The 22693-nt window shown below is 44.7% G+C and overlaps 1 protein-coding gene across 11 annotated transcripts in view; it reads left to right on the forward strand.

The window, feature by feature from the left end:
- Positions 1-22693, forward strand: part of MYO5A (myosin VA) — a 226862-nt gene that overhangs the window by 194099 nt on the left and 10070 nt on the right. For 4 of the 11 annotated variants that reach the window (XM_029575888.1, XM_029575890.1, XM_029575889.1 and 1 more), the window contains 11 exons: positions 35-115; positions 2256-2454; positions 4692-4766; positions 5953-6046; positions 6857-7003; positions 7500-7654; positions 9005-9094; positions 10051-10201; positions 13073-13355; positions 16669-16843; positions 17495-17575. In XM_029575888.1, coding sequence (XP_029431748.1) covers positions 35-115; positions 2256-2454; positions 4692-4766; positions 5953-6046; positions 6857-7003; positions 7500-7654; positions 9005-9094; positions 10051-10201; positions 13073-13355; positions 16669-16843; positions 17495-17575 — 1531 coding nt within the window. The remainder of the gene's footprint in view (positions 1-34; positions 116-2255; positions 2455-4691; positions 4767-5952; positions 6047-6856; positions 7004-7499; positions 7655-9004; positions 9095-10050; positions 10202-13072; positions 13356-16668; positions 16844-17494; positions 17576-22693) is intronic. The other 7 variants (XM_029575896.1, XM_029575897.1, XM_029575899.1 and 4 more) reach the window with 3 other exon arrangements.

Below are 22693 nucleotides of genomic sequence, written 5' to 3' on the forward strand. Positions count from 1 at the left end.
ATTTTATTTTATTTTTGTTAACTTTTCCTGGAAGACCACTCCCTCAGGACTACCAAATGCTGAATGAGGACGGAGAACTCTGGCTGGTTTATGAAGGGTTAAAACAAGCCAACAGGTTATCCAGTGTCTTGGAATGGCTTTTTCTCTGCCTGCAGTTTTGCCTTTCACTAACCTTTAATCCCTTGCAGTTTACTTGCTTTAGCAGCATTTCTCTGGACAGGCAGGCAAACCCAGTCTAGTTCAGATTCTACATAAACAAATCTATTTCTAGAAAATGAGTTAAAGATTATCCTAGCAGTGGTTGTAATATCTAAGAGCTCCATGTTCAGTGAGCGGTAACGTTATCAAGGACAAGTCTGCCACTGAATATTCTTGGCTAAAATTACCAGGATAACTTTGCCGCTCACCAGCTTACTGAATATTAAAAAAAAACCCCAGAAAACATCTGGCGGGCTGTTGCAGCCCAATCCCACATCTCCAGACCCCCCAATAAAAATAAAAATAAAAAATCTACCAGGCCAGCAGCAGCTGAGCTCCCCCCTCCAAGTCCCCAAGTTAGCAACCAAAAAAAAAAAAGTTGGTGCCTGGTTTCACCCCCTCCTCAGCCTTCCCCATGAGTGTTTTACATTTAAGTGTTGGGGGCCAAAGCATTGAATCTGCCCACCCTCCTAGCAAGTTTGTTTGGGTTGGTTTTTTTTGTTTTTTTACACTCTTTTGGCAGGTAATTTTACATTTAGCGCTGGATTTCCTCTTTCGTGCACTTAAACAAAACAAAAAAAAAAGTAAGGGCAACACCCAAGCCTTCTAGTATCCCAGTGGGAGCAGTTTTCAGTGGGGATGGTCAGCTGTCCTGATGCTGATCAGTCTGCACTAGAGTAAAGTGAATAAATGATTATCTAAGTGCCAGTAGCTGTTTACCCTGCTGACATTTAGATAGTCAGCCTGCAGCAGGAGGCCTTTGGCCAGCCTCGGCTTTGAACTTGCATCCAGGGTACTGTCTTATTGGTAGTCTGCTCCTACTGTGTTGAAATCGCCAGCGCTGCAGTTACCAGGATGAGGGCCTGTCGGAAATCCAGGACTGGCCTGGAACTGGCTCTCCTGACATCTCTGTGCTTTCCAGCAAAGCCTGTTCAGCAGGTATCTTTTCTGCTAAGAGCTAACCTGCTGAAGCACTGAATGTGGCAGGGTGGGAGGAACTCGGCGTGCTTTTGCTTCCTCTGCCAGCAGCAATGAAGGTCCAGAGCTGTACAGCACAGCAAATGAGCCTGTTTGCCTTTCAATGCTTTGTTTTGTGTGGAAGGCTCTTCCTGTTGCTTATTTAAACCCTAAATGTGTGTCTGATATCGTTCAGATATCTTTTAGCAATGCCTAACAAACTGACCATGCAGTCATGTCCCATAAATAATGTCCGTAACTTGCTCCTGATTTCCATTTTGTCTGCACGTTGTCATCCCAGCTGGTGACCAAAGCGTTGGAATTTAGCCGGTCAGTGCCGTAAAATGGTTAAACAAATGTACCGCTGCCTTGATGCTCCCCCAGTGTGTTTGGGCCTCCTCTCTCATCATCCGAGAGAGGTTCCCATCTCTTCACGAAACTGCAACGTTCCACAGAGCAGAGTTTGGACGCCTCATGGGCAGTATTCAAAGTCGGGTGAAACATCCTGACTGAAAATATGACTCTCCTCCAACGTGGCCGAAAGCTCCCGCATTTTATACGGTGCACATACTGACGTCCCCACTGAAAAAAGAAGCATCCCTGCACGCACATCGAGGGCGCACGTGTGACCGTTCAAACCTTCACGTTCTGTTTCGCTGCTACCTCACCACCCACGCAAAAAACAAAACTGGCGCAAAGCAGCCGAATGCTTTTAGCGCCCTTTCTTTGCCCTTTCTCTTTGAAAATCTGTGTCAAGCCTGCATGTCAAAATCACCCACATGGCTTGCGACTACGTGGCCTGTTTGTAAATTTCCCTCCTTATAGAGACATTCATTTCACCCCCGTGCTGAGCCAGGACGTTTCCTGAATGCTGTGAAGAGCTCTGCCCGAGGGATACGGTTTCGCATTCTGTTGCTAGGCACATTGAAGGGTTTAAAGAGGAGTCTGCTTCTGTTCGTTTGGGTTGGTGAGAGGGTTTTTTTTTTTTTTTGTTAGCTGCTTCTACTCGTTCACATGCAGTGAGCGCTGCTGCCCCCCGCAGGGCGCCAGTGACAGGTGCACTGACACGTTGTTCCCTCTCTGTCACTCTTGTTTTGCAGGCTGTTGGAGGCACAGCTGCAGGCTCAGAAGAAGAGCAGCGAGAACGAGGTGGAAGGCCTGCGCGGAGAAATCCAGGGCCTGAAGGAGGAGAACAATCGGCAGCAGCAGCTGCTGGCGCAGAACCTGCAGCTGCCCCCCGAGGCCCGCATCGAGGCCAGCCTGCAGCACGAGATCACCAGGCTGACCAACGAGAACCTGGTAAGGGAGAAGGTGCTGCGCCGTGAGGGGCCGCCTGCCGCGCGCGGCTCAGTTTCAGGTGTGGGAAGCTTGTTACCTCAGTTAAATGACTTTGACAGTTGTTTGGAAAGTCTTGGGGTAATAATCATTTCGAGGGCAATAATGAAAGCCATTTCTGCAAATAAAATTGTATTTTGCCACAGAAATCGGGGCTTTGATTATTACCCAACCTGTACGAGGTTAAAGGTACGCGTGCTGTTCATGGGCTTGAGGGTGGACCAGTAAGCAGTGCGCATGGTTTCGTATAATCAAATCTTTGTGCGCTGTTCCAGAGGTAAAAATTACGGGCAAAATCTCAGGGGGGGGGGGGTCATTTTTCCAGGGGGTAATAAAAGCCTCTGTGGACTTTTGCCCTGATTGTTGGTGCAAACCCCGTGAGTTAGAATATCCATGAAGTTTGCACCAGGGCAGTCAGGTTGCCCCCATAATTCCGCCTGCTAATATGGGATTGCACTGCAAGGCATGTAAGGCTGTCACTTAGTAGAGCTTTATATAAAAAATGTGCAGGTGATCTTGTGAATTTTCATGTTGGATGGAGCGTCTGAGCTCCAGGGAAGAGGTAAGGGCTAGAGCCATGAGCTCTGGACCATGAGAAGTTTTGGGGTGCCCGTTTACAATCCCCTCTGCCAATGCCTCTTTGAGTAGATCCCATTCTCCCCCTGTGCCAATGCTTTATTCAGCTGTCCTTGGGGTAATAACAAGAGTGTTTCTTTTCCCCTCACCTCTTTGCAGCTTCCATTTTACAATAACTTTGTAAAATGGGTTAGCATCATGTGCTAAATTAAACGAGTGCTCTTGCCTCATTAACCCGGGTGTGCCCCGATGTAACTTGCAGTGTTAGCCCTGTTTTCTGTTGGACTCTTCACGCAGACGTGTCCCAGAACCCTTGGCATCCCCATCCCGAGATAACAGGCGCGCGCGGGGCCTTGCTAGAGCCTTTACAGATCAGATTAAGGTCAGGGAGAAGAAGCGAGCTCTTCAGGCGGAATGCGAAGAGGGAGGAAGAACCAGTGAAAAGCAGGGATCCCACGGCAGGTCAGCGCGGGTACAGGGGAGCTCTGCCATCCGCCGGGGGCCAAAATAAGCTTTGGCCTGCAGAGAACATTCGTTCAGAAGGATTCGATTTTAGTTTTGTTTTAGAACCCTGGAGCTTGCTGTGGATAGTTTCAAGATCCTTTTTCAGCCTTGGATTTTGAAAATCATTTCATCCTGTGTCTTCAGAAATTTGTTCTCTAGAGCGGCATTACTGGAGAGTTAAGGAGACTGCTTTTGTTGATAAACTGTTGTTGGATCGATAACTGCTTTTAGCATATAGGAATATGTTATGTTTCAGGTTTAATAATCAAAAGATTTTAGGTAGGTCAACGCGTGTAAAAGCAGGGTTTGATTTATTGCCACTGCTGGCAGGATTAGATCGGGGGGGGGGGGGGGGGGGGGGAGTAGATGTGGTGATTGTGTGTTCCGGTCGCCATGCAAGCTTTCTCTGCACCTTCTTCAGTGCAGGTGCAAGGTACCTGGGTACTCTGTAGCCACGATGTCTGTGCTGGTCCCGAGGGAGACTGCCCAGCACATGTCTGCCTCCAAGCTCCCCGCAGAATGTCCTCCCTGCTGCTGAAAGTTGTGTGGTGTACCCTGAACATTTGTGTTACAGTTGGGATCCCCAAATGAATGGGTTCCCCCCACCCCCCATCCTCGGGGAAAACATCTTGTTCAGAAATTCATGATTTGCTTTGAACAGGCCACTGTGGACACAAGTTGGGCTAAATTCGCCTTCCAGTCTTACATTTTGTAATGATTCACAGAATTAACAAAGATCTCTGGGAATCTGTAAGCTCCTTGGTGAAGCTGATGTGCGCTACTTTCCTGTGCTGTGCAGCGTGACCGTGATTTGAACTCATTGACAAACACATTGGAGAATTACTAGCTGGTTATTAACCAGCGTCTCATCAGCTGCAAACAGTTCTGGAATGCATGCGTGCAAATGAATTCATTGTGCTCCATCAGGGGCCATCGTGTGTCCATGTGTGGGACAAATATAACATGGGAAAAGGAGGCAGGGCCAGGCAGTCCTTCACTGCAGCCCATCAGCTACTGGCCCCTGCTTGTACACAGTTGGTTTGACGTGGTTTTCATTCGTCAGGGTCCGGTGAAGTATTAGTTTAACCCTAAGAGGGAAAACACTCTGCCTGTTTTTTCAGTTTATTGAGGAGTTCTATGCAGATGACCCCATGAAGTATCAGGCCTGCCGGATTTCACTGTACAGACGGATCATTGTACGTAGATCGCAAGCCGCGCGTCTGATGGCTGCCTTGTTCTCTAGCGCCGTGTGCTGGAACACTAACAGCAGAGCAGGCCTGCCTGTTCCCTCCCCCGCCCGTCTCTGGAGGAAGCTCTCTCATGCTGCCCATGTGCCCTCACTCCCCCCCCCGCCTCGCTCTCCTCCAGCGTGCTCATTTTTGTTGCCACAGTCTGTCATGGCGCACTGTTCCTTACTAATGCCAGCTTATACAGCGTGGATAGAAACAAGGTTTCATTTGGAATGTGAAATGAATTAAACCTGATCTTGAATCAGAACACCAAAACTGGCAAAGTCCTCTTCTGTCCAGGCTTGGAAACTAATCTGTTCCTTTTGTAGCTTTTATTTTGGACTAATGCTTCTACGGATGCCTGCTTGTGTGTGCAGATTGCTTTTCTTCAGAATCTCGTTGCCTGTGCGTTTCACTGATCTTGGTTTTCAAGTTTGGTCTTGGGTTTCAGATAACCAGAATTCCCAAATTTCCTTCAGCATCCGAGGAACTAAACTTTGGACCCACAGTATCAAAGGGGCAGGGGAAGTTGGATGCAGACCCCTCCCCCCCCAGTGTGTTTCTGGATTTCCTGTGTGGGACTTGCCTCTCATGTTCCTGCTTGCAGGCAGCTCTGGGGTGCAGTCCATCTCTGTTCACCCCCCCCCCTCCCATTCCAGATGTTGGTCATTATATGGTACTGTGAAAAGCAGCTGGGCTTTGCAGGTAATCATGCAGATGCTTGCTTTTTTTTTTTTTTTAAATATAATATTTTTATTATTATTATTTGAAAAAAGCAGATGCTTTAATCTTAAGAATTTGATGTCAAAGCCTTGTCCAGCATTTCATTTCTTGTGCAGTAAAACCCTTCTAGATTTTTTGTATTTTACTCTCTCAAAAGTTTGAAGCCCTGTCCTTTTTCTGATGACATCGCTGCTTCAGTTGCTTTGTGCCTGTCGCACTCTGTGCACCTGACTGCATAACCCCAGGCCTTGCTCTAAGTCTCTGTGGTTTAGACTTTGCAGCTCTTTGCCAGATGATGGTGCCATGCTACAGCTTTACCCACGGCCTTCTAACCTAACAGAGCTGGCTTGTCAGTTCTTATCGGCCTTTTCACCTCCCCACTGGGGCTTGGTTCTTCTCTTGCATTTTACCTCCTCCTTTCGACTTGCAGGATTTGATGGAGCAGCTGGAAAAGCAGGATAAGACCGTCCGGAAACTGAAGAAGCAGCTGAAAGTGTTTGCTAAGAAGATTGGTGAGCTGGAAGGTACTGGGTGCTCCTTTGCAGTGACTGCAATTCTTGCAGCTTTGGCCTTCCCTTCACCCTGACTTCCCCCTTCCCCCCCCCCCCCCTAGTTCATGCCCTGCCCTTCTCCCTCCAGCCATGTATTTCTTATTTGACAATATTTCTATTTTAATTAGATTTAGGAGTTGTTTTATAAGGGGGGAGGGTTTGTCAGTCTATTTTTATTTGTTTGTTTGTTATATGAGTTAGATAACTGTTTGGTATGTTGCTTATTTGTTGATTATATGTATGTGTTTAGTTGTAACCCACCATGGACATTGGAATGAGCGGGATATACATTTTAAAATAAATAAAAGGCTTTAAGTGCATGAATAGCCTTTAGAAAATTGCTCTGGGGGGGGGGGGGAGTTATTTCACACCTACTTTTCTGTGCACTACAAACGGGGGTTCTGGAGGAATGGAGTTGGGGTGGGGACCAAATTTACGTGCACCCGTTCGTAAATAGAAAGTTTGCGCGTAACTGTACGTGAACAAAGTTACACTTGCTCCCGAGCGTGTACGGTCTGCGCTGTTTCCATACATGCCCACAAATGTTCAAAGTGGATTTGTGCACATAAATCATCTCTGAATTCTGGCTAAAGCCGGCAGATAAAAAGTACCCACGGACTTCAGCCTGCACGTGCTGTTTGAGAATTACCCCCATAAAACCGATTCCCTGTCGTCTTCAGTGCTGCATGGTGTGGTTCCAGCTTTTCTGGTGCCTGTGTAAACTTCACTGTGACAATGTTTTCACCATGACTTCTCTGGATTTCCACCCCCCCCCCCCCCAAGTTGGCCAGATGGAAAACGTGTCCCCGGGACAGATTGCGGATGAACCCATCCGTCCTGTTAACATCCCAAGGAAAGAAAAGGACTTCCAAGGAATGTTGGAATACAAAAAGGAGGATGAACCAAAACTGGTGAAGAATCTCATCCTGGGTAAGAATTTGTTCCATACGGATAAGGTTAGACATCTCACCCAGGTCAGCCCAAAGAGGCTCATCCAGGCCTGGTTTTTAACCCCATTGTATGGATGGAGTTGTAGTTCTGATTTCCCTGAGACTAGTAGGACTACATCTCCATGCATGCAACGGGGCAAAATCAGGTCTGGATCGGTCTTCAGGCTGACCTGGGTGGTGTAGCAACCCTACAGACTGATCATTAGTTCCTTTTGACTCCATAGAAGATTGGCAGGGATTTTAAAGGAGGATCAGTGGATGCCCAATGGATAAACCACTAGGGCAAAGTTTTCAAAAATTCAAAACACTGTATTCAACAAATTGTAGATAAAAATGAGAGAGGATCACTCACTTCAAATCTTCTAGATCCCAACAATCCATTCATTCTGATGTGTCTATATTTTGTTTGCATATCTCCAGTTTAGCCACTCTGATGTGAGCTTTAAACCTCTTAAGCCATATTCTGCACCTTCTAGATCTGAAACCACGTGGTGTGGCTGTCAACCTCATCCCAGGATTGCCAGCCTACATTCTCTTCATGTGTGTCCGCCATGCTGATTATCTAAATGATGACCAGAAAGTACGTTCACTTCTGACCTCAACTATCAATGGGATCAAGAAAGTGTTGAAGGTCAGTTTCTTTCTTATTTCCCTCATGTTTTCCGTGTCCCCTGTGGAATCTATCATGCAGTACAATTGGATGTCAGCCTGTGCATCCTAAAATGCCCATCTTATGGAACAAATGATAGATCAGACAGCCTTGCATGGACAGTCTGTTTCTCACATATTATTGGAATGGCTGCATGAAAGATTTCTAGTGAAAGCAAATGATTGTAACCAGCATATAAATGAGAGAGAACATGTTTAACAAACTCTGCTACTTTCTAGAACCCAGAGAGGTCCCTGCTGTGTTCTTTGTGAATGCTGATACCGCGTGACTGAGTGCATTTTCAAACGCCTTTCATTCTCTGCCTCCAGCTAGTTGCTCTTCTCTGACCTCATCCTTCGATTATTCCTTCCTTTCTCACCAGTCTGTCTGTGCCATCCCCCATCCGTTTGCACTATACCAGACTTACGTACAGATGTATGGACGTAATGCCCAGATGGACAAGCGCATTCTCCCCCTTAGTGCGTTCTTTAACGCTACCACAAAGAACACCTAAAAGCGGGAGAGCTTGTCTTGAAGACAGCTGGTTTTAATTGGTGATAAACTCAAGACATTCAGGGCTCTAGTTTAAGTAAACTGAAATTATTTCAGGGTATTGGAAAGAGTTTCAATGACATTGGCATTGTTTGATTATTTCTGCTTTAAAATAAGAGATGAAATCCTTTCCCTGACTCTCTCCTCTGAGTAAGCATTGGTTTTAACCACATGCTTCTCGGGATCATGTGATTACTTAAGAGGCTTGGGTGCTGTGAAGTTATTGTGCCCTACGCAGACTTCCCTTTGCCAGGGAAAAGCTTCAGCTGAGAGTGGCCGGGTGCCAAGAGGAGCAGGCCAGCAAAGTCTAACAGAGGCCCCTGTCATCACGCTTCACGGATTCCTTCCATCCTTAAACAATGAAGCCAGTTAATCAGCCCACACCTTTGGCAAAGACTCGGTGGACTCGAGTTCCCTGAAGTGAGTGAGCAGATCAAAGCCAGCTCTGCTGTACACACACACACACACACACAATTCAAAACCCGTAGGCCCCCTCCGAGGTACGTGATCACTGATGAACAGTAAGCAACAGTGTGTGCTGTGTAAAAAATACATAAAATACATAAATAAGCAAAATAAATAAATCAACAGGCTCCAGTGCGCTGTGCTAATTTTTTGGTTACGTTAACTGAGGCACCGAATGCTACTGAACATCGCATTGAGCGCCCAGACTGCAAGCTGGGATCACGTTAGCTGTGTGGAAGATTGTGATGCAAAGTCAAGATGGTTTGTATTTGTAAGCAGCGCTCCAAACTAAAATGTGTCCTCCCTCTCCTCAGAAAAAGGGGCGAAGATTTTGAAACCGTCTCCTTTTGGTTGTCAAACACGTGTCGATTTCTGCATTGTTTGAAGCAATACAGTGGAGAAGAGGTAACTTCTGTTTTCCTCGTATGGGGTCAGCTTTGTTTCCCTCTTCTTTTACATTTATGGTTTATGCAGGCCATTGCATGCTTAATAAATGGTGGCCCTCAGTGGTCCACAACTGTTCTACTTTAATCGGCACAGGGGGAAGCCGTGCTTCCAAACTCCTCCAGCTATGAACGAATGATGGGGAGGGAGTCAGCAGTCAGGGGTTTGTAAAAATCTTCATACCTGAAACCAAAAATGCAAAAACAAAGCTTTTCTACCTTCTGAATTTTTCACTAAAACTTACCTCCCCCATTACTATAAATTTGTACCACAAACTGATAGAATTATTAAGAGTGGCCTATTAAAGGCACGTTATTTGTTAATGAGAATTCATCATTAACATCATCTCGTATTTGAAAGAGAACATCACCTTTTGCTTTTCAATTTAATATTTTGCCAAAGTTTGTTAATGTGAAAAATTTGGTGTCGACCTCCATGGCAAGGTAAAAAATTATAATTTCTGTCCAAATTATTCATTAATTCTTTTTTCTGCATTCCTGTACATGGGGTAATAAATGATAACATCTGTCTTCCTTGAAATTATTTTTATATCCTAAAGGCTTGTAGCACTATAAAGAAGTATTCCGCTCTTTCAAGTTGGCTACATGGCAATGTAACTTTAAAACCTAAATGGAAAATATCCTACATGGAAAAGATGAAAATTATAAACAGTGGAAAGAGCCGGTGAACCATTTTATGTTTTGGTTCTGTATTTATCTGGAAACCTTAACAAAAAGTGCGCTTAGCATCCAAATTTTGGCAGTGGTTCTGAACTAAAACACTCTCTTCTGGGGGTTGGGAGGCTGCTGGCGATGGAGGGGAGAGTGAATGCTGGTATGGTAGGAGGTAAATATCATATCCGAATTTCATCTCCTGTATCACGCCTAATATGAGTTTCTGTTACCTTGTGAACCCAGGGATTCATGAAACACAACACGTCCCGTCAAAATGATCACTGCCTGACCAATTTTGACCTTGCTGAATATAGGCAGGTACTGAGCGACCTGGCCATACAAATCTACCAGCAGCTCGTCCGAGTGTTGGAGAACATCCTACAGCCAATGATTGGTAAGGCAGAAAGCAATGTATCACGTTCCCGATCGTGGCAGAAGTAGCATTACACTGACTTTCCAAATCCACGTCGCCTTTATTTTACTTGCATTTATTTGATTTAATTTATATTCCACCCTTTTCAGGCACTTCAGAGCAGATTACATTCAAGATACTGTAGGTATTTTTCTATCAGCAGAGGTCTTTGTATCGCAAACACATTTTAAAATGGCTCTGATAAACCTGTAAGCCCTGATTATTTCTCCTTGGAAGCCATAGCTATCGGAGGTATTTCATCTATATATGTGCAATGATTTCTTCTTTAAAAAAACATATTTTTGGGATCATTTGTAACAATTAATTTCCATCTGTTGCCTGCTGGTAGAGTCTTGTCTGTGACAGGGGAGTCCAGAGAGGCTCCATACAGCGAATGCAGTTGGATCTGCTGAGTGAGCAGCGTAGAACCGAATCCAATTCCTCTAGATGTGGGATCGTGACTGATTTATTTATTTATTTGTTTGAGTTTTTTCTATACCTGCATTCGCGATGGGAATCGCATCATGCCGGTTTACAATTAACAAGGTGTGCCAAAAGGAAAATAATAAGAACATTAACAAGTGCTAAAAGAAAAAATAGCAGTTACAATAAAACAAAGCAGTTACAATAAAACAGGGACATAATACAACTTGGAACGGTGAGAAGGCGATAGTAATTTAAACAATAGATGAAACAATAGATCAGTTTCTGTTTGCTGGCTCACCTCTGATTTAAATAAACCCAGCGAGTGGTCGTTTCAAATATAAATGAAATTGAAGACCATGATTAAGAGCATGGGAGCAGATTGGTAAACATCTGCCCTGTGATGGTAAAATAAACCAATGAAGGAGGATTTCTAGAGAGCTTCTGGGCCATGAGGACATTTATAATATATGCTCTAATCAGTCTTCTGTAATAATTAACATCAACAAAAACCTGAAATTGTGATTTGTGAGTTCACAGGGCTGGTTTCAAGGGTGGGGTATTGTTACTTTGCCTTCTTATCTTGCCTGCCACCAGTGCTCATCAAATGCTATTTGCTATTGCAAAGTGCATCTATGTTATCACATAGTGCGGTGCATAATCGGCACAGAAACGAGTAACACCTTTAATTAAAGATGCCATTGAACTTTATCGCCTCAAGAAAGAATGCAAGGTATTGCAAGGTTTCTCGTGCTGAGTAGGAGCTTTCTGGCTGCCTCACACTGAGACCCTTCAAAAGGGTTTCTCTGCAAACAACTTGAGAACAGGGCCCGCTAGAAAAGTTAGTTGAATAAACCTGTCCAACTAACTTAGCTAGAAAATTCAGCAGTGTGGGAGCACTGCTGAATTTCCCCAGTTATCTTAATGTTAGCCAGATAACTTTAGGACAGACAAATTTATTTTATTTGGCTTACTTATAGCTAGATTTATCAAATTGCTGTAAATATCATATGCGGTAGAAAAAGGGGTATGTTCTATGTTAATTTCCTAATTATCGCAATGTGCACTACATTAGTGCTTTGCATAGGTATTACCACAAAGTTCATTAACTTTTCGCACATTGCGGTAATACCTACATAATTACATTGTCCTAGCTGCAAAGTGCTCATATCACCACTGGAGGGGGAGAGAGAGAGAGAGAGACACCCACAGACACTATCTACAAGGCCCTTGTAGTAGTTAGCTATTTATATCTCTATAGGAGGCTCACCTAGTAACTTGAGGTAAGGTTTAGGTAGTAGTGTAGGGGTTAGGGGCTACGTTTACAAGCAGGGTCAGATATACGAACAGAACCGTACTCTCTTATGAAGATTTGATGTCCTTCAGAGTAAGGAAACTCACACAAAGATGAGATTTGTACAATGTTCTTTCACCCTAGCTTGATGGACTCTCTACCTGGGTAACATCAAGCTAGGTTGAGAGAACATTGTATAAATCTCATCTTTGTATGAGTTCCCTCAGTCCAAAGGACATCAAATCTTCACAAGAGTGTACGGTTTTGTTCGTATGTCTCACCCTGCATGTAAAAGTGGCCCCTAACCCCTACACTACTACCTAAACCTCACCTCGAGTTACTAGGTGGGCCTCCTATAGTAGCATAAATAGCTGCTTACTATAATGCCACCCCAAGAGGCTCGCTCTTTCCCTCGTGCTTTCTCCTCCCACTTCTCTGTCCCCTCCCCCACTCTCCTCCCACTTCTCTGTCCCTCCCCTAGCCTAAAAATGCCCAAAACAGAATTTGCAGAAAAAATGCAAATTGCATTATAGGCATAACTCACAGTCCTCCCCAATCCCTCCCCTTTTAAAAATTTGCATCGCACCTTGCGTTATGGCGTTTTCGCATGTGTTAAGATGGTTTTTTGCATGCAAAATCGCCATAACATGATTTGATAAATGACCCTATTAGCTAGATAATGCCATTGTGCTCTGGACTACCCCCAACAAAGCCAGATAAGTTTTCAGCTGGCTGAAAATTTAGCTGAAAAAATGCAGTCTGACTGTCCCTGACATAGCCAGATAAGTATGAATCTTAGCCAAACGTGTGTTGCATCTGAACCTCAGTATGTTTTATTTTGTGTTTTTAGCACAACTCTAATACAGTATGATAGGATCCTGTTTAGCTGCTTTTAGGAGGCACTGTTACAGGAGGCTAGCTGAATCTGGATATGCCAGTTGAACAAACCCAAGTGAACTATGGTTTAATATCAATAATCCTTGTATTGTCTGCAAATTGTTGAAAAGTGCCCTGAGTGCAAAAAAAAAGAGCAGAGTCCAAAAAAAAAAAAAACCCTGTCTTTGCGTAATTAGTCCTAATGTTCATGAAAGTGCAGGTTTTTCTTTGCTCATAAACCTACTGCAATTCATTGCCAGTTTCAGGAATGCTGGAGCACGAGACCATTCAGGGCGTCTCGGGGGTGAAGCCCACGGGGCTGCGGAAGAGGACCTCGAGCATCGCTGACGAAGGGACCTACACGCTAGACTCCATCATTAGGCAGCTGAACGCCTTCCACTCGGTGATGTGCCAGCATGGCATGGACCCGGAGCTCATCAAGCAGGTGGTGAAGCAGATGTTTTACATCATCGGGGCAACCACGTTGAATAACCTGCTCTTGCGGAAAGACATGTGCTCTTGGAGCAAGGGCATGCAGATAAGGTGAGAAAGGGAGAGCCGATGCCTTTGCACTCACATCTTGGGGACATATTTTTTTAAATTGAGCAATGGCATTTTATTCATTCTGTAGATAGTTTTTCACTTTCACCCCAAATCTTTTAGGCCTCTGGATGGTGAATTGTCAGAAGTATTCAAGTTTTGCCAATTAGCACAAGACCATTTAAGTCAAAATGAAAGCTATTCTGCATGGCCTGAAAAAACAGATATTCTGAGCATGCAGAAGGCTGTGCCAGAGATGTTTTTGTTCATAAACTTCCCTCTGCCCACAGACGTGTCTACGAACACTTTCACCCTCACACATGCATGCCTTTTATCTCCATCTGCTGCTCCGTGACCCTGCTCAGGGCTGGTGTGGTAAGCCCAAGCTGGAACACTGCTCTTGTTACTTTTTTATCGGCACAGTTTTGTCACGAGTAAAATTGAAAAAGGAAGTGCTCTTGATTGTTGTTCATCTATCTTTGTTTCTTTCTTGATTCTTGTGAGCTGGGTTCATGTACTGTTATTTAATATATTTAAATGAGGTGGTGTAGTAAGTGAAGTGTTGGCAAGCTTTTTTTTTTTAAGTGCAAGGTGACAACATGGCTAGAGCATGTTCCTTGTGCTTCCTCTACTCCGTGCCAGAAAAGAATGAGACAGGATAGAGATAATGAGAATCATGCATATTGTGATGAAGTGCAGAATGCATTGTATGATTCAGAGCGGAGGCTGGTCCTAAAAGTATGGGAAGGGCCGTTTTCAAAGGGATTTCTGCAGGCAACTGGGCATTTACCTGTAGAAATATTCCTTCCCCCCCCCCCCCTATATATGAGGAAAAAGGGCAGTGTCAGGGATGAGGTTAGAGTGAGTCCCTGGAAGTACACACGGAGGTTTCATTTTGAAATACTTGCGCCTGCTTTATCTCATGTAGAGTTGACCTGCAAAGTGCACAGAACAAAGATTCACTGCAGCCCCAGCCTCTGCCACAGAAGTTTTTAAAAGAATGTCCATGGGAAGTTTCACTTTTGAAAACTGGCTTGCAGGCCTATGGCTACAGTATACCTGCAAACATTGCCCTTGCTTTTTCACAAGATACAAGGGATACGCTTGGCCAAAATTCTAAGTTCATTTCTTTTGTTTTCAGGCTGTTTTTGGCATTAATTTGTTTTTTGTTTTTTGTTTTTTTAAATTATATTTCATTTTCATGTGTTACGAAAAATAACACACCTTATGTGTGAATAGGGCACAGTATTTTCCAAAACAAAATTCAGGAGCTTGGAGGGTTTTGTGGCCATTTCCGGGGTTTGTTTGTCTTTATATTCTGCCTTTTGTGACACTTCAAAGCAGATTTAACAAAACAAAAATGGCCATTTTCGGTATGGATTTCCATTAGTTTTTAAACGAATGAAGATCCCTACAAGATACGCAGCTCCTCTGAAGATGTGTTTTGCTTAATTCACTATGATTTATGAATATTCTTTCAGAAAATGTTCTGTACCCAGAACTTATGAAAATCAAACCCCTAAGTGGTGTGTGTAAAAGTCTCAGCTTTAGTGAACTTAGAAATCAGGAAGCAGACATGCAGAATATGATAAATTAGAAACATTGCGAGGGTTTAATGTATTTTTTTTAAGTTCAGGATAGTTGTTGGTCCACGCTAGCCTGCACCCTTGCTAATCTGATGAATATTATAATAAATATAAGCATACTACAAAGTTTTGGCTCCTTCACATTAGAGGCCTTATTTTGTGCCTATGGAAAAACAATTATTTCTTGAATAAGGCTTTCGCTTTGAGAAAAAGAAAATGAAAAAAACCACAAACATGAAAAAAAAAAAAAAGAAAACAACATGAAAAATGTAAGTGCACACCTCTACTGCCTGCCTGGGACTGATTTCTGTGTGGTCTTTGCAATGATTATCTGTGCTTGACTGGGCTGATCTGAACTTTGTACAGCAGGAAAGCAGTTCCTCTGTCAGACAAGGAAGTTACAGAGCTCAGAGAGGATTAGACCACTATATTTAACGCTTAATTTCTTCAGACTTTCTCGTGTTAGTTTAGAAGCTTTTATAGTTCTGTATTATGCAGTTTGCTTACTAGAAATGCAGTTAGTTCTTAAGGATCACAGGATATAATAGGAGCTCTCTGCTCGACTTAAGTTTCCGACCAAAAAAAAAAAAAAAGGTAACAACCCTGCCACTCACTTTTACATAGTTTTGAAATTGTATATCTTTTTTTCCCTCAAGGATTTTATTTCCCACAATTTCAGGAAAGAAACAAAAGCTGCAGAGTGAAAATATTGCCTGCAGAACCTAGTTCAAAAAGCACGGAGAGATTTTTGCCAAATTCTTAAAATTTGAACACATTCAGACAAAAGGATGGAGGAGCTGCAGGATATGAAATCCTTGGGAGGAAAAAGATGGGCAGTTCCAAAAGTGTGCATACCAAACCAACTGGCAGGGTCAGGGCTGGTGCTTCCATTATGCAAACTAGGCGCTTGCCTAGTGCAGCAAGACTGGGCGGGCAGCAAAATCCTGCCAGCGTGAAGTCCAGAGCGATGGTGTACCAGAGCCAGTACTGCCAAAGAAGGGAACGCTGTGCTGGAGCTGCCGCCAGTAGTTAAGTTGGGGGAGGGAGAATGACCAAACATTCATGCACCTGCCTTGGGCAAGGTTTCTGCTCTTTTTCCAGATTAATTACCATAGAATTGTAACCAGAAGGTCCATAATTCAACCACTGGCTGGCAAGGAAAGTTAGCCAGCTAAACTTATCTGACTAAGCCAGGATGTTCAGTGGCATGAATATATCGCTGAATATCTTCGGCTATCCTAAAGTTAGCCAGCTACCTTCGCCAGATAATGCTTATCATAAGGGATAACAGCTAGATAACAGTGCTCTTAGATCACCCTCGGACCACCCCTGACTTAGCCAGGTAACTTTTTAGCTGAATAACAAATTACCTGACTGCATCAGGGGCTGTCAGACCGGCATTTGTCTACTGAAGTGCCAATCCTAGTCAGACAGAAGCTCTGAATATAGGCCTCTGGTATTCTAAACTCCTTGGAATATGTCCAAAATTGACAGCACTTTCATAGCAGTGCTGCCACTGTTGTAAATAACTGTTTAAAATATTACAGTAATTTCTATCCTTAACTCCTCTGCATCCCCACTTTGCAAATCTCTTTCTGGAAAAGAGGCTTGTCGTGGAATAGTCAGTCAGGCGAGCTGATTGCCTGCTGCTCTACCTACTCTAACCAATGAGTGAGGAGCAGTGAGCTCCTGGGGTTTGCAGAATAACCACCAGTGACTTCTTTCCTCAGGTACAATGTGAGCCAGCTTGAGGAATGGCTGCGTGACAAGAATCTGATGAACAGTGGCGTCAAGGAGACCCTGGAGCCGCTGATTCAGGCTGCACAATTGCTGCAAGTGAAAAAGAAGACAGATGAAGATGCCGAGGCCATTTGCTGCATGTGCAACGCACTTACTACTGCACAGGTAATGCAGCAAACGTTCTCCCTGGCAGCAGCCATGTTTCAGATCACGGACTGCACTGCGGCGTGAGAACTATTGATTTTGCAGAGCTCACCCCTGCTAAACAAGCACTGCTTTAAACTGAGGGAAAGCACAATGCTACCAAAATCCTACAGCCTGGTATTGTTACTGTGCTGGAAGAAAGGCCAGCGCTAGCACCGGTGGCACCCTGTGCGGGCACCGGGAATGGCACTCATCCCCTTTGAGCGCTGCGGGTGGCGGCAGCCCTGAAGCAGTAGCTCGCCTGTGCATCTGCACAGGTCTTGTACCTCCAAAGCCAGCCTGGACTGGAGAGTTCTGGCTGCTTCTTAGTGAGGAGAAAGACCACAAAGGTGGCTCGTTGTGGTCGGGAAGATGATGGACACAGCATTGAGGCGGGTGTTAACTAGGTAGCAGTCAAGTAAACTATTTTCTGGATGATGCCAAAGGCAAATTATAGGCTGCTAAAAGTGCAACGTGGACAGGTAGCACAGTTACGACTGTGCCCAGTTATCATCCCGATCTGCAATATCTTTGTCTAAGTCTTCATAAGCGGTTAGAAAGCTGTTGAAAGCAAAGTGAAATATATAAGAACCTCCACGGTAAATTAAAGAATACTGTGTTTCCTTCACACAGATTGTAAAAGTTTTGAATTTGTATACTCCAGTCAATGAGTTTGAAGAGAGAGTCTCCGTGTCATTTATACGCACCATACAGGTAAGATCGCAGCTTTCCCGCCCTGCTGCAGTTTAAAATGTGGCGGCCCTTCTGAACAGGGCCTTAGCAGTGAAAGGGGCACGTCAGAAAGCCCAAAGAACTGGAGATAATTTGTTGCCATAGAATTTTAAAAAGACACAATGAAAATTCCTGGGAGGGGGAGGAATCCGATCCAAGCCATTCCCTCGCCACTGTAAAGTTGTGCCCACGTGGCTCCTAACTGGTGGGCCAGAAGGACAAGGCAGCTGTGGGTTAGCTCTAGGCCGCAGTTTTCGCTGACCAGCATACGTTTAGATGGCTTTCACTCACTCTTGGTGCTCCCTGGTTTAAAATTAAGCCCCGCCCCTGGAGGACCCGCCCTTTCTGGGTTAAAATTTAGCTGGTGAGAGAGGAGAAAAAGGTGTTTGTCCCATGTCATTTGCCTGCAGCGTTCATTGCCACTGTTACCTGCGTAGATACAGGGAAAGTAAATAGGGAGATTCCCCCTTGCATTTGCTTTAAGAATGTTACTGTAAACAGACCTTGGGATCACTTAACACAGGAGGCTGGGATTTTGGAAATGGCATGTTTCTAAAATTGCGTCCTCCTTTATTTTTTTTTTGTATGTGGTTTTTTTTTTTGGGGGGGGGGGGCGGCCTTTTCAAAAGCCATTTCTGTTGGTTGCTATAAAAATGCCCACCAAATATGCGGGTAAACTTACGCATATGTGTCTTGTTTCTTTGTACGTTGACCTGGACTGTATGGGGGGTGTTCCAGCGGGGCGGGTTAGGGAGCGGTTTTCACTTACCTGCACACTTTTTTTTGTATTAAAAAAAAAAACATGCATATAAAATTTCAGGAAAAATGTCTGTGCACCAAATAGGTGTAACTTGTGGGATAATTTTCAAAGAGTACTTAACGAAACTTGTGTAATTTATATTTACTGTCAGGTCTATCCAGTACCGAGCGGTAGGAAGAGCTGCGTTAGTGCCTGCGGCACCCGCGGTTGCCGCACGCACAGTGCAGCTCACCTACCGCTCGATCCTGAACTATAATTTCATGCAAAAGTAAACCGCGTCTAAGAAGGGCCCGTGAAGCCTTAGGCCCGCGCAACCCATTTTACTGGATAGAGCGCCTATACAGTATCCTGGGTGCGCGGGCCTAACGCTTCACGCCACGCTGGTATCTGTCATTTCAAATGTCATTTGAAATGACAGATACCAGGAAGTCGGGACTGCCAATCCCCCCTCCCCTCCTCCCGAAGCAGGGCGCGAAAAGCAGCCTTGCTCCGGGAGGAGGGGAGACTAACAGCGGCGAAGCAAAAAAAAAAAAGCGAAAAAAACCAAAAGCAAAAGCAAAAAGTAAGTCACTTCGCCGCGAAGCATCCCCGATCGGACTTCTCCTGCCTAAACTTACTTTTTTTGCAGCCGTCCGGTCCATCTGAAGAAGGTATCTTCCCCTCCCCGGGGAAGACGGATGCCAGCACGGGGGAAAGCGGCCCCTGTGCATTCAATTGGCTGCTCAAGACGTGACGTCACATGCCGTGACGCCAAACGTCATGACGTCACGTCTTGAGCAGCCAATTGAATGCACAGGGGCCGCTTTCCCCCGTGCTGGCATCCGTCTTCCCCGGGGAGGGGAAGATACCTTCTTCAGATGGACCGGACGGCTGCAAAAAAAGTAAGTTTAGGCAGGAGAAGTCCGATCGGGGATGCTTCGCGGCGAAGTGACTTACTTTTTGCTTTTGCTTTTGCTTTTGGTTTTTTTCGCTTTTTTTTTTTTGCTTTGCCGCTGTCAGTCTCCCCTGCTCCGGGAGGAGGGGAGAAGTGACAGCGGCGAAGCGACTTACTTTTGCTTTTGGTTTTTTCGCTTTTTTTTGCTTCGAGAGGAGGGAGAGGACTGGGGCTGCCCCGGAGACCGGCACCCAAGATCGCGGCCGGGGCAGGTGAGCGAGGGCTGGGGGAAAGCTTGCCACCTACCCTTACCCCTGCCTCTACCGCAGGGTCAGGGTAGGCGGTAAGTTAGCAGGTTAAACGCGCGACAAAACGGCAGGGAAAGATAGCGATAATCGGGGCGCGGGTTACGGGATGCTAGGGAATAGCTAATTCGCTCGTTTGCATGCAATATCCATGCCGCGTGCGGAAGGGGTTGGCCGGGGATTTTAGGACGCGGTAGGAGTAGGTTAAAGTGGATTCGGGATCGCAGGAAGGGATAACGCGGCCGGAAAGTGAGTAAAACGCGGCTTAGGAGCAGGGTAAACGCGGCCGCACTTTACAGGATAGACCTGTGTATAAGTTAGGTGCAGTATGACAAAATTCCCCTCCCTGCGTGGTACGGTGATTGATTTCAGTAGTAGTGTGACAGAACCAGGGCTTCTGACGTCTCCACAGCTCCGAGGCTGCACAGAATCTGGCTCCATGAATGGAACTGCAAGGTTGTCTGGGGAAGGATGTGGCCCCCATATTGCAGGGACATCGCTGTGGGAATTTCATGCCAAGGAGCCATTATTGCAGAAGTATATTATAAATCTGACACTTTGTAGTAAACAAAGACGTGAGGAGGGGAAGGGAGGAACTTATTGGGCCAGGCCGGGGAGGGGGCAGTACAGCATAGCAGCAAGTTGAGATGGAAATGAAAACCGAACGAGATGATATGAAAGGAAGGGTACGAGGCAGGTAAGGAACAGGGAATAGGGCCAGGGAGCTAAAAAAAAAAAAAAAAAAGGTCTAGCACCTTGGTTGCCAGGAAAAAAAAAAAAGAGAGTAAGTGAAGGAAATATCCAGGGGTGGCAGGGAGCCAGGTGAAGATGTAAAATTCTTTTATGCATTCTAGGAAGGAACAAACTCCAATATGTTACGATATAATAAATGATATAAAAATAGTGGGATAATGCTTTGAAATATTTTTTCTTTTCTGTAATAGTTTACTCTGAACACGTTGGAGGGGTCAAACAGCCTTAAAAGCATATTCAGCTAACTTGAAACAGTTTCCTTCGACCCTAAGAAAACTGCTTCAACCCTAAGGAAACTGCTTCGACCCTGCTTCGACCCTAAGTTTCCTTAGGGTCGAAGCAGGAAACTTCAGTGTTCCTGTACAACTGTGACAGCAAGTTAATGACTCGATAGGCCAGCAGTCAACAGTTAGTTGCATGGATAGCTATCAAAATTCAGGGAAGACTGGCACATTCTACAGATTTCTGCAGTGATCCATATAAAACCTTCTGTAATCACAAGTCAAAACATAGTCCAATCCATTGTGTGTATATATATATATATATATATATATATATACGTATATATATATACGTATATATATATATATATATTCTCTTTTTAATGTTTGTTTTATGTCTGTGGCTGTTTGAAAACTGTAAACAGTTGATGAAGTAAAATTTTAATCGGGTCCCATGTGCAACTGACTCGTACTAAATTCTTCTTCGGGCAATGAGTGCAATGAAGTAGAATCTCACAATGATATACCAAACAGTAATCTACTATCAAAACAGGACTATTATGTTCACTTTTATAGAGCTATAGAGACCGTCATACACACAATTTTCTGCAGTCTTTGTAGAGAATGAACTTTATAATCATCGGTCTCTCTAAAACCATTTCAATTCTTCTTGGTCATTTTGCGAGGGTAAGGTTTGTTTTTTTTAAACCTTGCATTTGTAACACACATTTATCAAAGAGTTCCAAACTTAACTCAGCACTTTGAATCTTCATGACACCGATCAGCATTTCAAAAACGATTCTGCTTCAGGGGAACTTCTTGGCAACTTCATCAAATTTTGGCCACTCCATTGTGTCACGGAATTTCTAAAAATGGAAACTGGCACCACCATCAAATATACATTGCCGTTTCAAACCAACCAATGCTCGATTCGTGCATTATGATGCAGCCAATAGGATTTTTCCTTAGATTATTTCAGACCAATCGAATGGCTCGTTAAGACCATTTGGCTGAACTGTGATAGTGAAACTCTTCTCTCACACTCTGTTTATGTATCCTATGTCCCTCTCTAATATCCTCCAAAATAAAATCAATAACAGTACACTATTGTGAAGAATGTCCCCTGAATCATTTTTGAAAGACTGATTGGTGTCAGGAAGATTCAAAGTGCAGAGATCTGCTAAGTTTGGAACACTTTAATGCATGTGTTATAAATACAAAGTTAAAAACGTACCCTAAAAAAAATTATCAGGAAGAATTTAAATGGTTTTAGAGAAACCAATGAATTATAAAGCTCTTTCTCACAGGACAAGCAGGATGATAGTCCTCACATATGGGTGACATCATCAGGATGGAGCCCAATCACGGAAAACTTCTGTCAAAGTTTCCAGAACTTTGACTGGCCCTTACTGGGCATGCCCAGCATGGCACTAATCTGGCAGCCAACAGGGGTCCCCCTTCAGTCTTCTTTTTTCCGCGCAGCAGTAGCCTCGCGGTTAAGGAGCTCTAAAGAGATTCCTGACAGGAATTTTCCTCACGGAATTATTTAAAGTTAAATTGCCCCACAGGGGTCCCTCCTCTAACTTTTCTCTGACCGCGGTACTCTAGTAAGTTTTTACCCGTTTTCCGTCGATTACCGTCGAGTTTGGCCCTTGCAGCCTACTAGCCGTCGACCGTACCGCGGCTTGATTTTTTTCAATGGCCATGGCGTCTGGGTTCCGTCGGTGCCCGGACTGTACTCGCAACATGTCTATCACAGACCCCCATGGAGTCTGTGTAATGTGTTTAGGCCGTGAACATGATGTCCTGACTTGCACCAAATGTGCCCTCATGACAGCAAAAGGTCGCAAAGCCAGAATGGAGAAGATGGAACTCCTTTTCCGTGCTCAAACCCCGACTCCGTTCACTGTATCGACGTCGTCGGAACCGGCACCATCTACTTTGCGCCATCGACGACCGACCGGTGACCGACCGCCATCGACACCCTCTACTTCCCCTCAGGATCGAGGGGATCGCAGGGAAAAACATCACCATCAACATCGTAAGACTCAGACCATCGAGGGAGCGAAATCATCAACCTCGCCACTGTCAAAGAAGCCCCGTCCAGGAAAGGCACCAACCATTCCTGCAACCGGGTCACCGAGGCAACCCTCACCCAATCGGGGTTTGGGAGCCGCGATTCTGCCT

Source organism: Rhinatrema bivittatum, chromosome 13, assembly GCF_901001135.1.
Source record: "Rhinatrema bivittatum chromosome 13, aRhiBiv1.1, whole genome shotgun sequence".
In the NCBI taxonomy this organism is placed as follows: Eukaryota; Metazoa; Chordata; class Amphibia; order Gymnophiona; family Rhinatrematidae; genus Rhinatrema; species Rhinatrema bivittatum.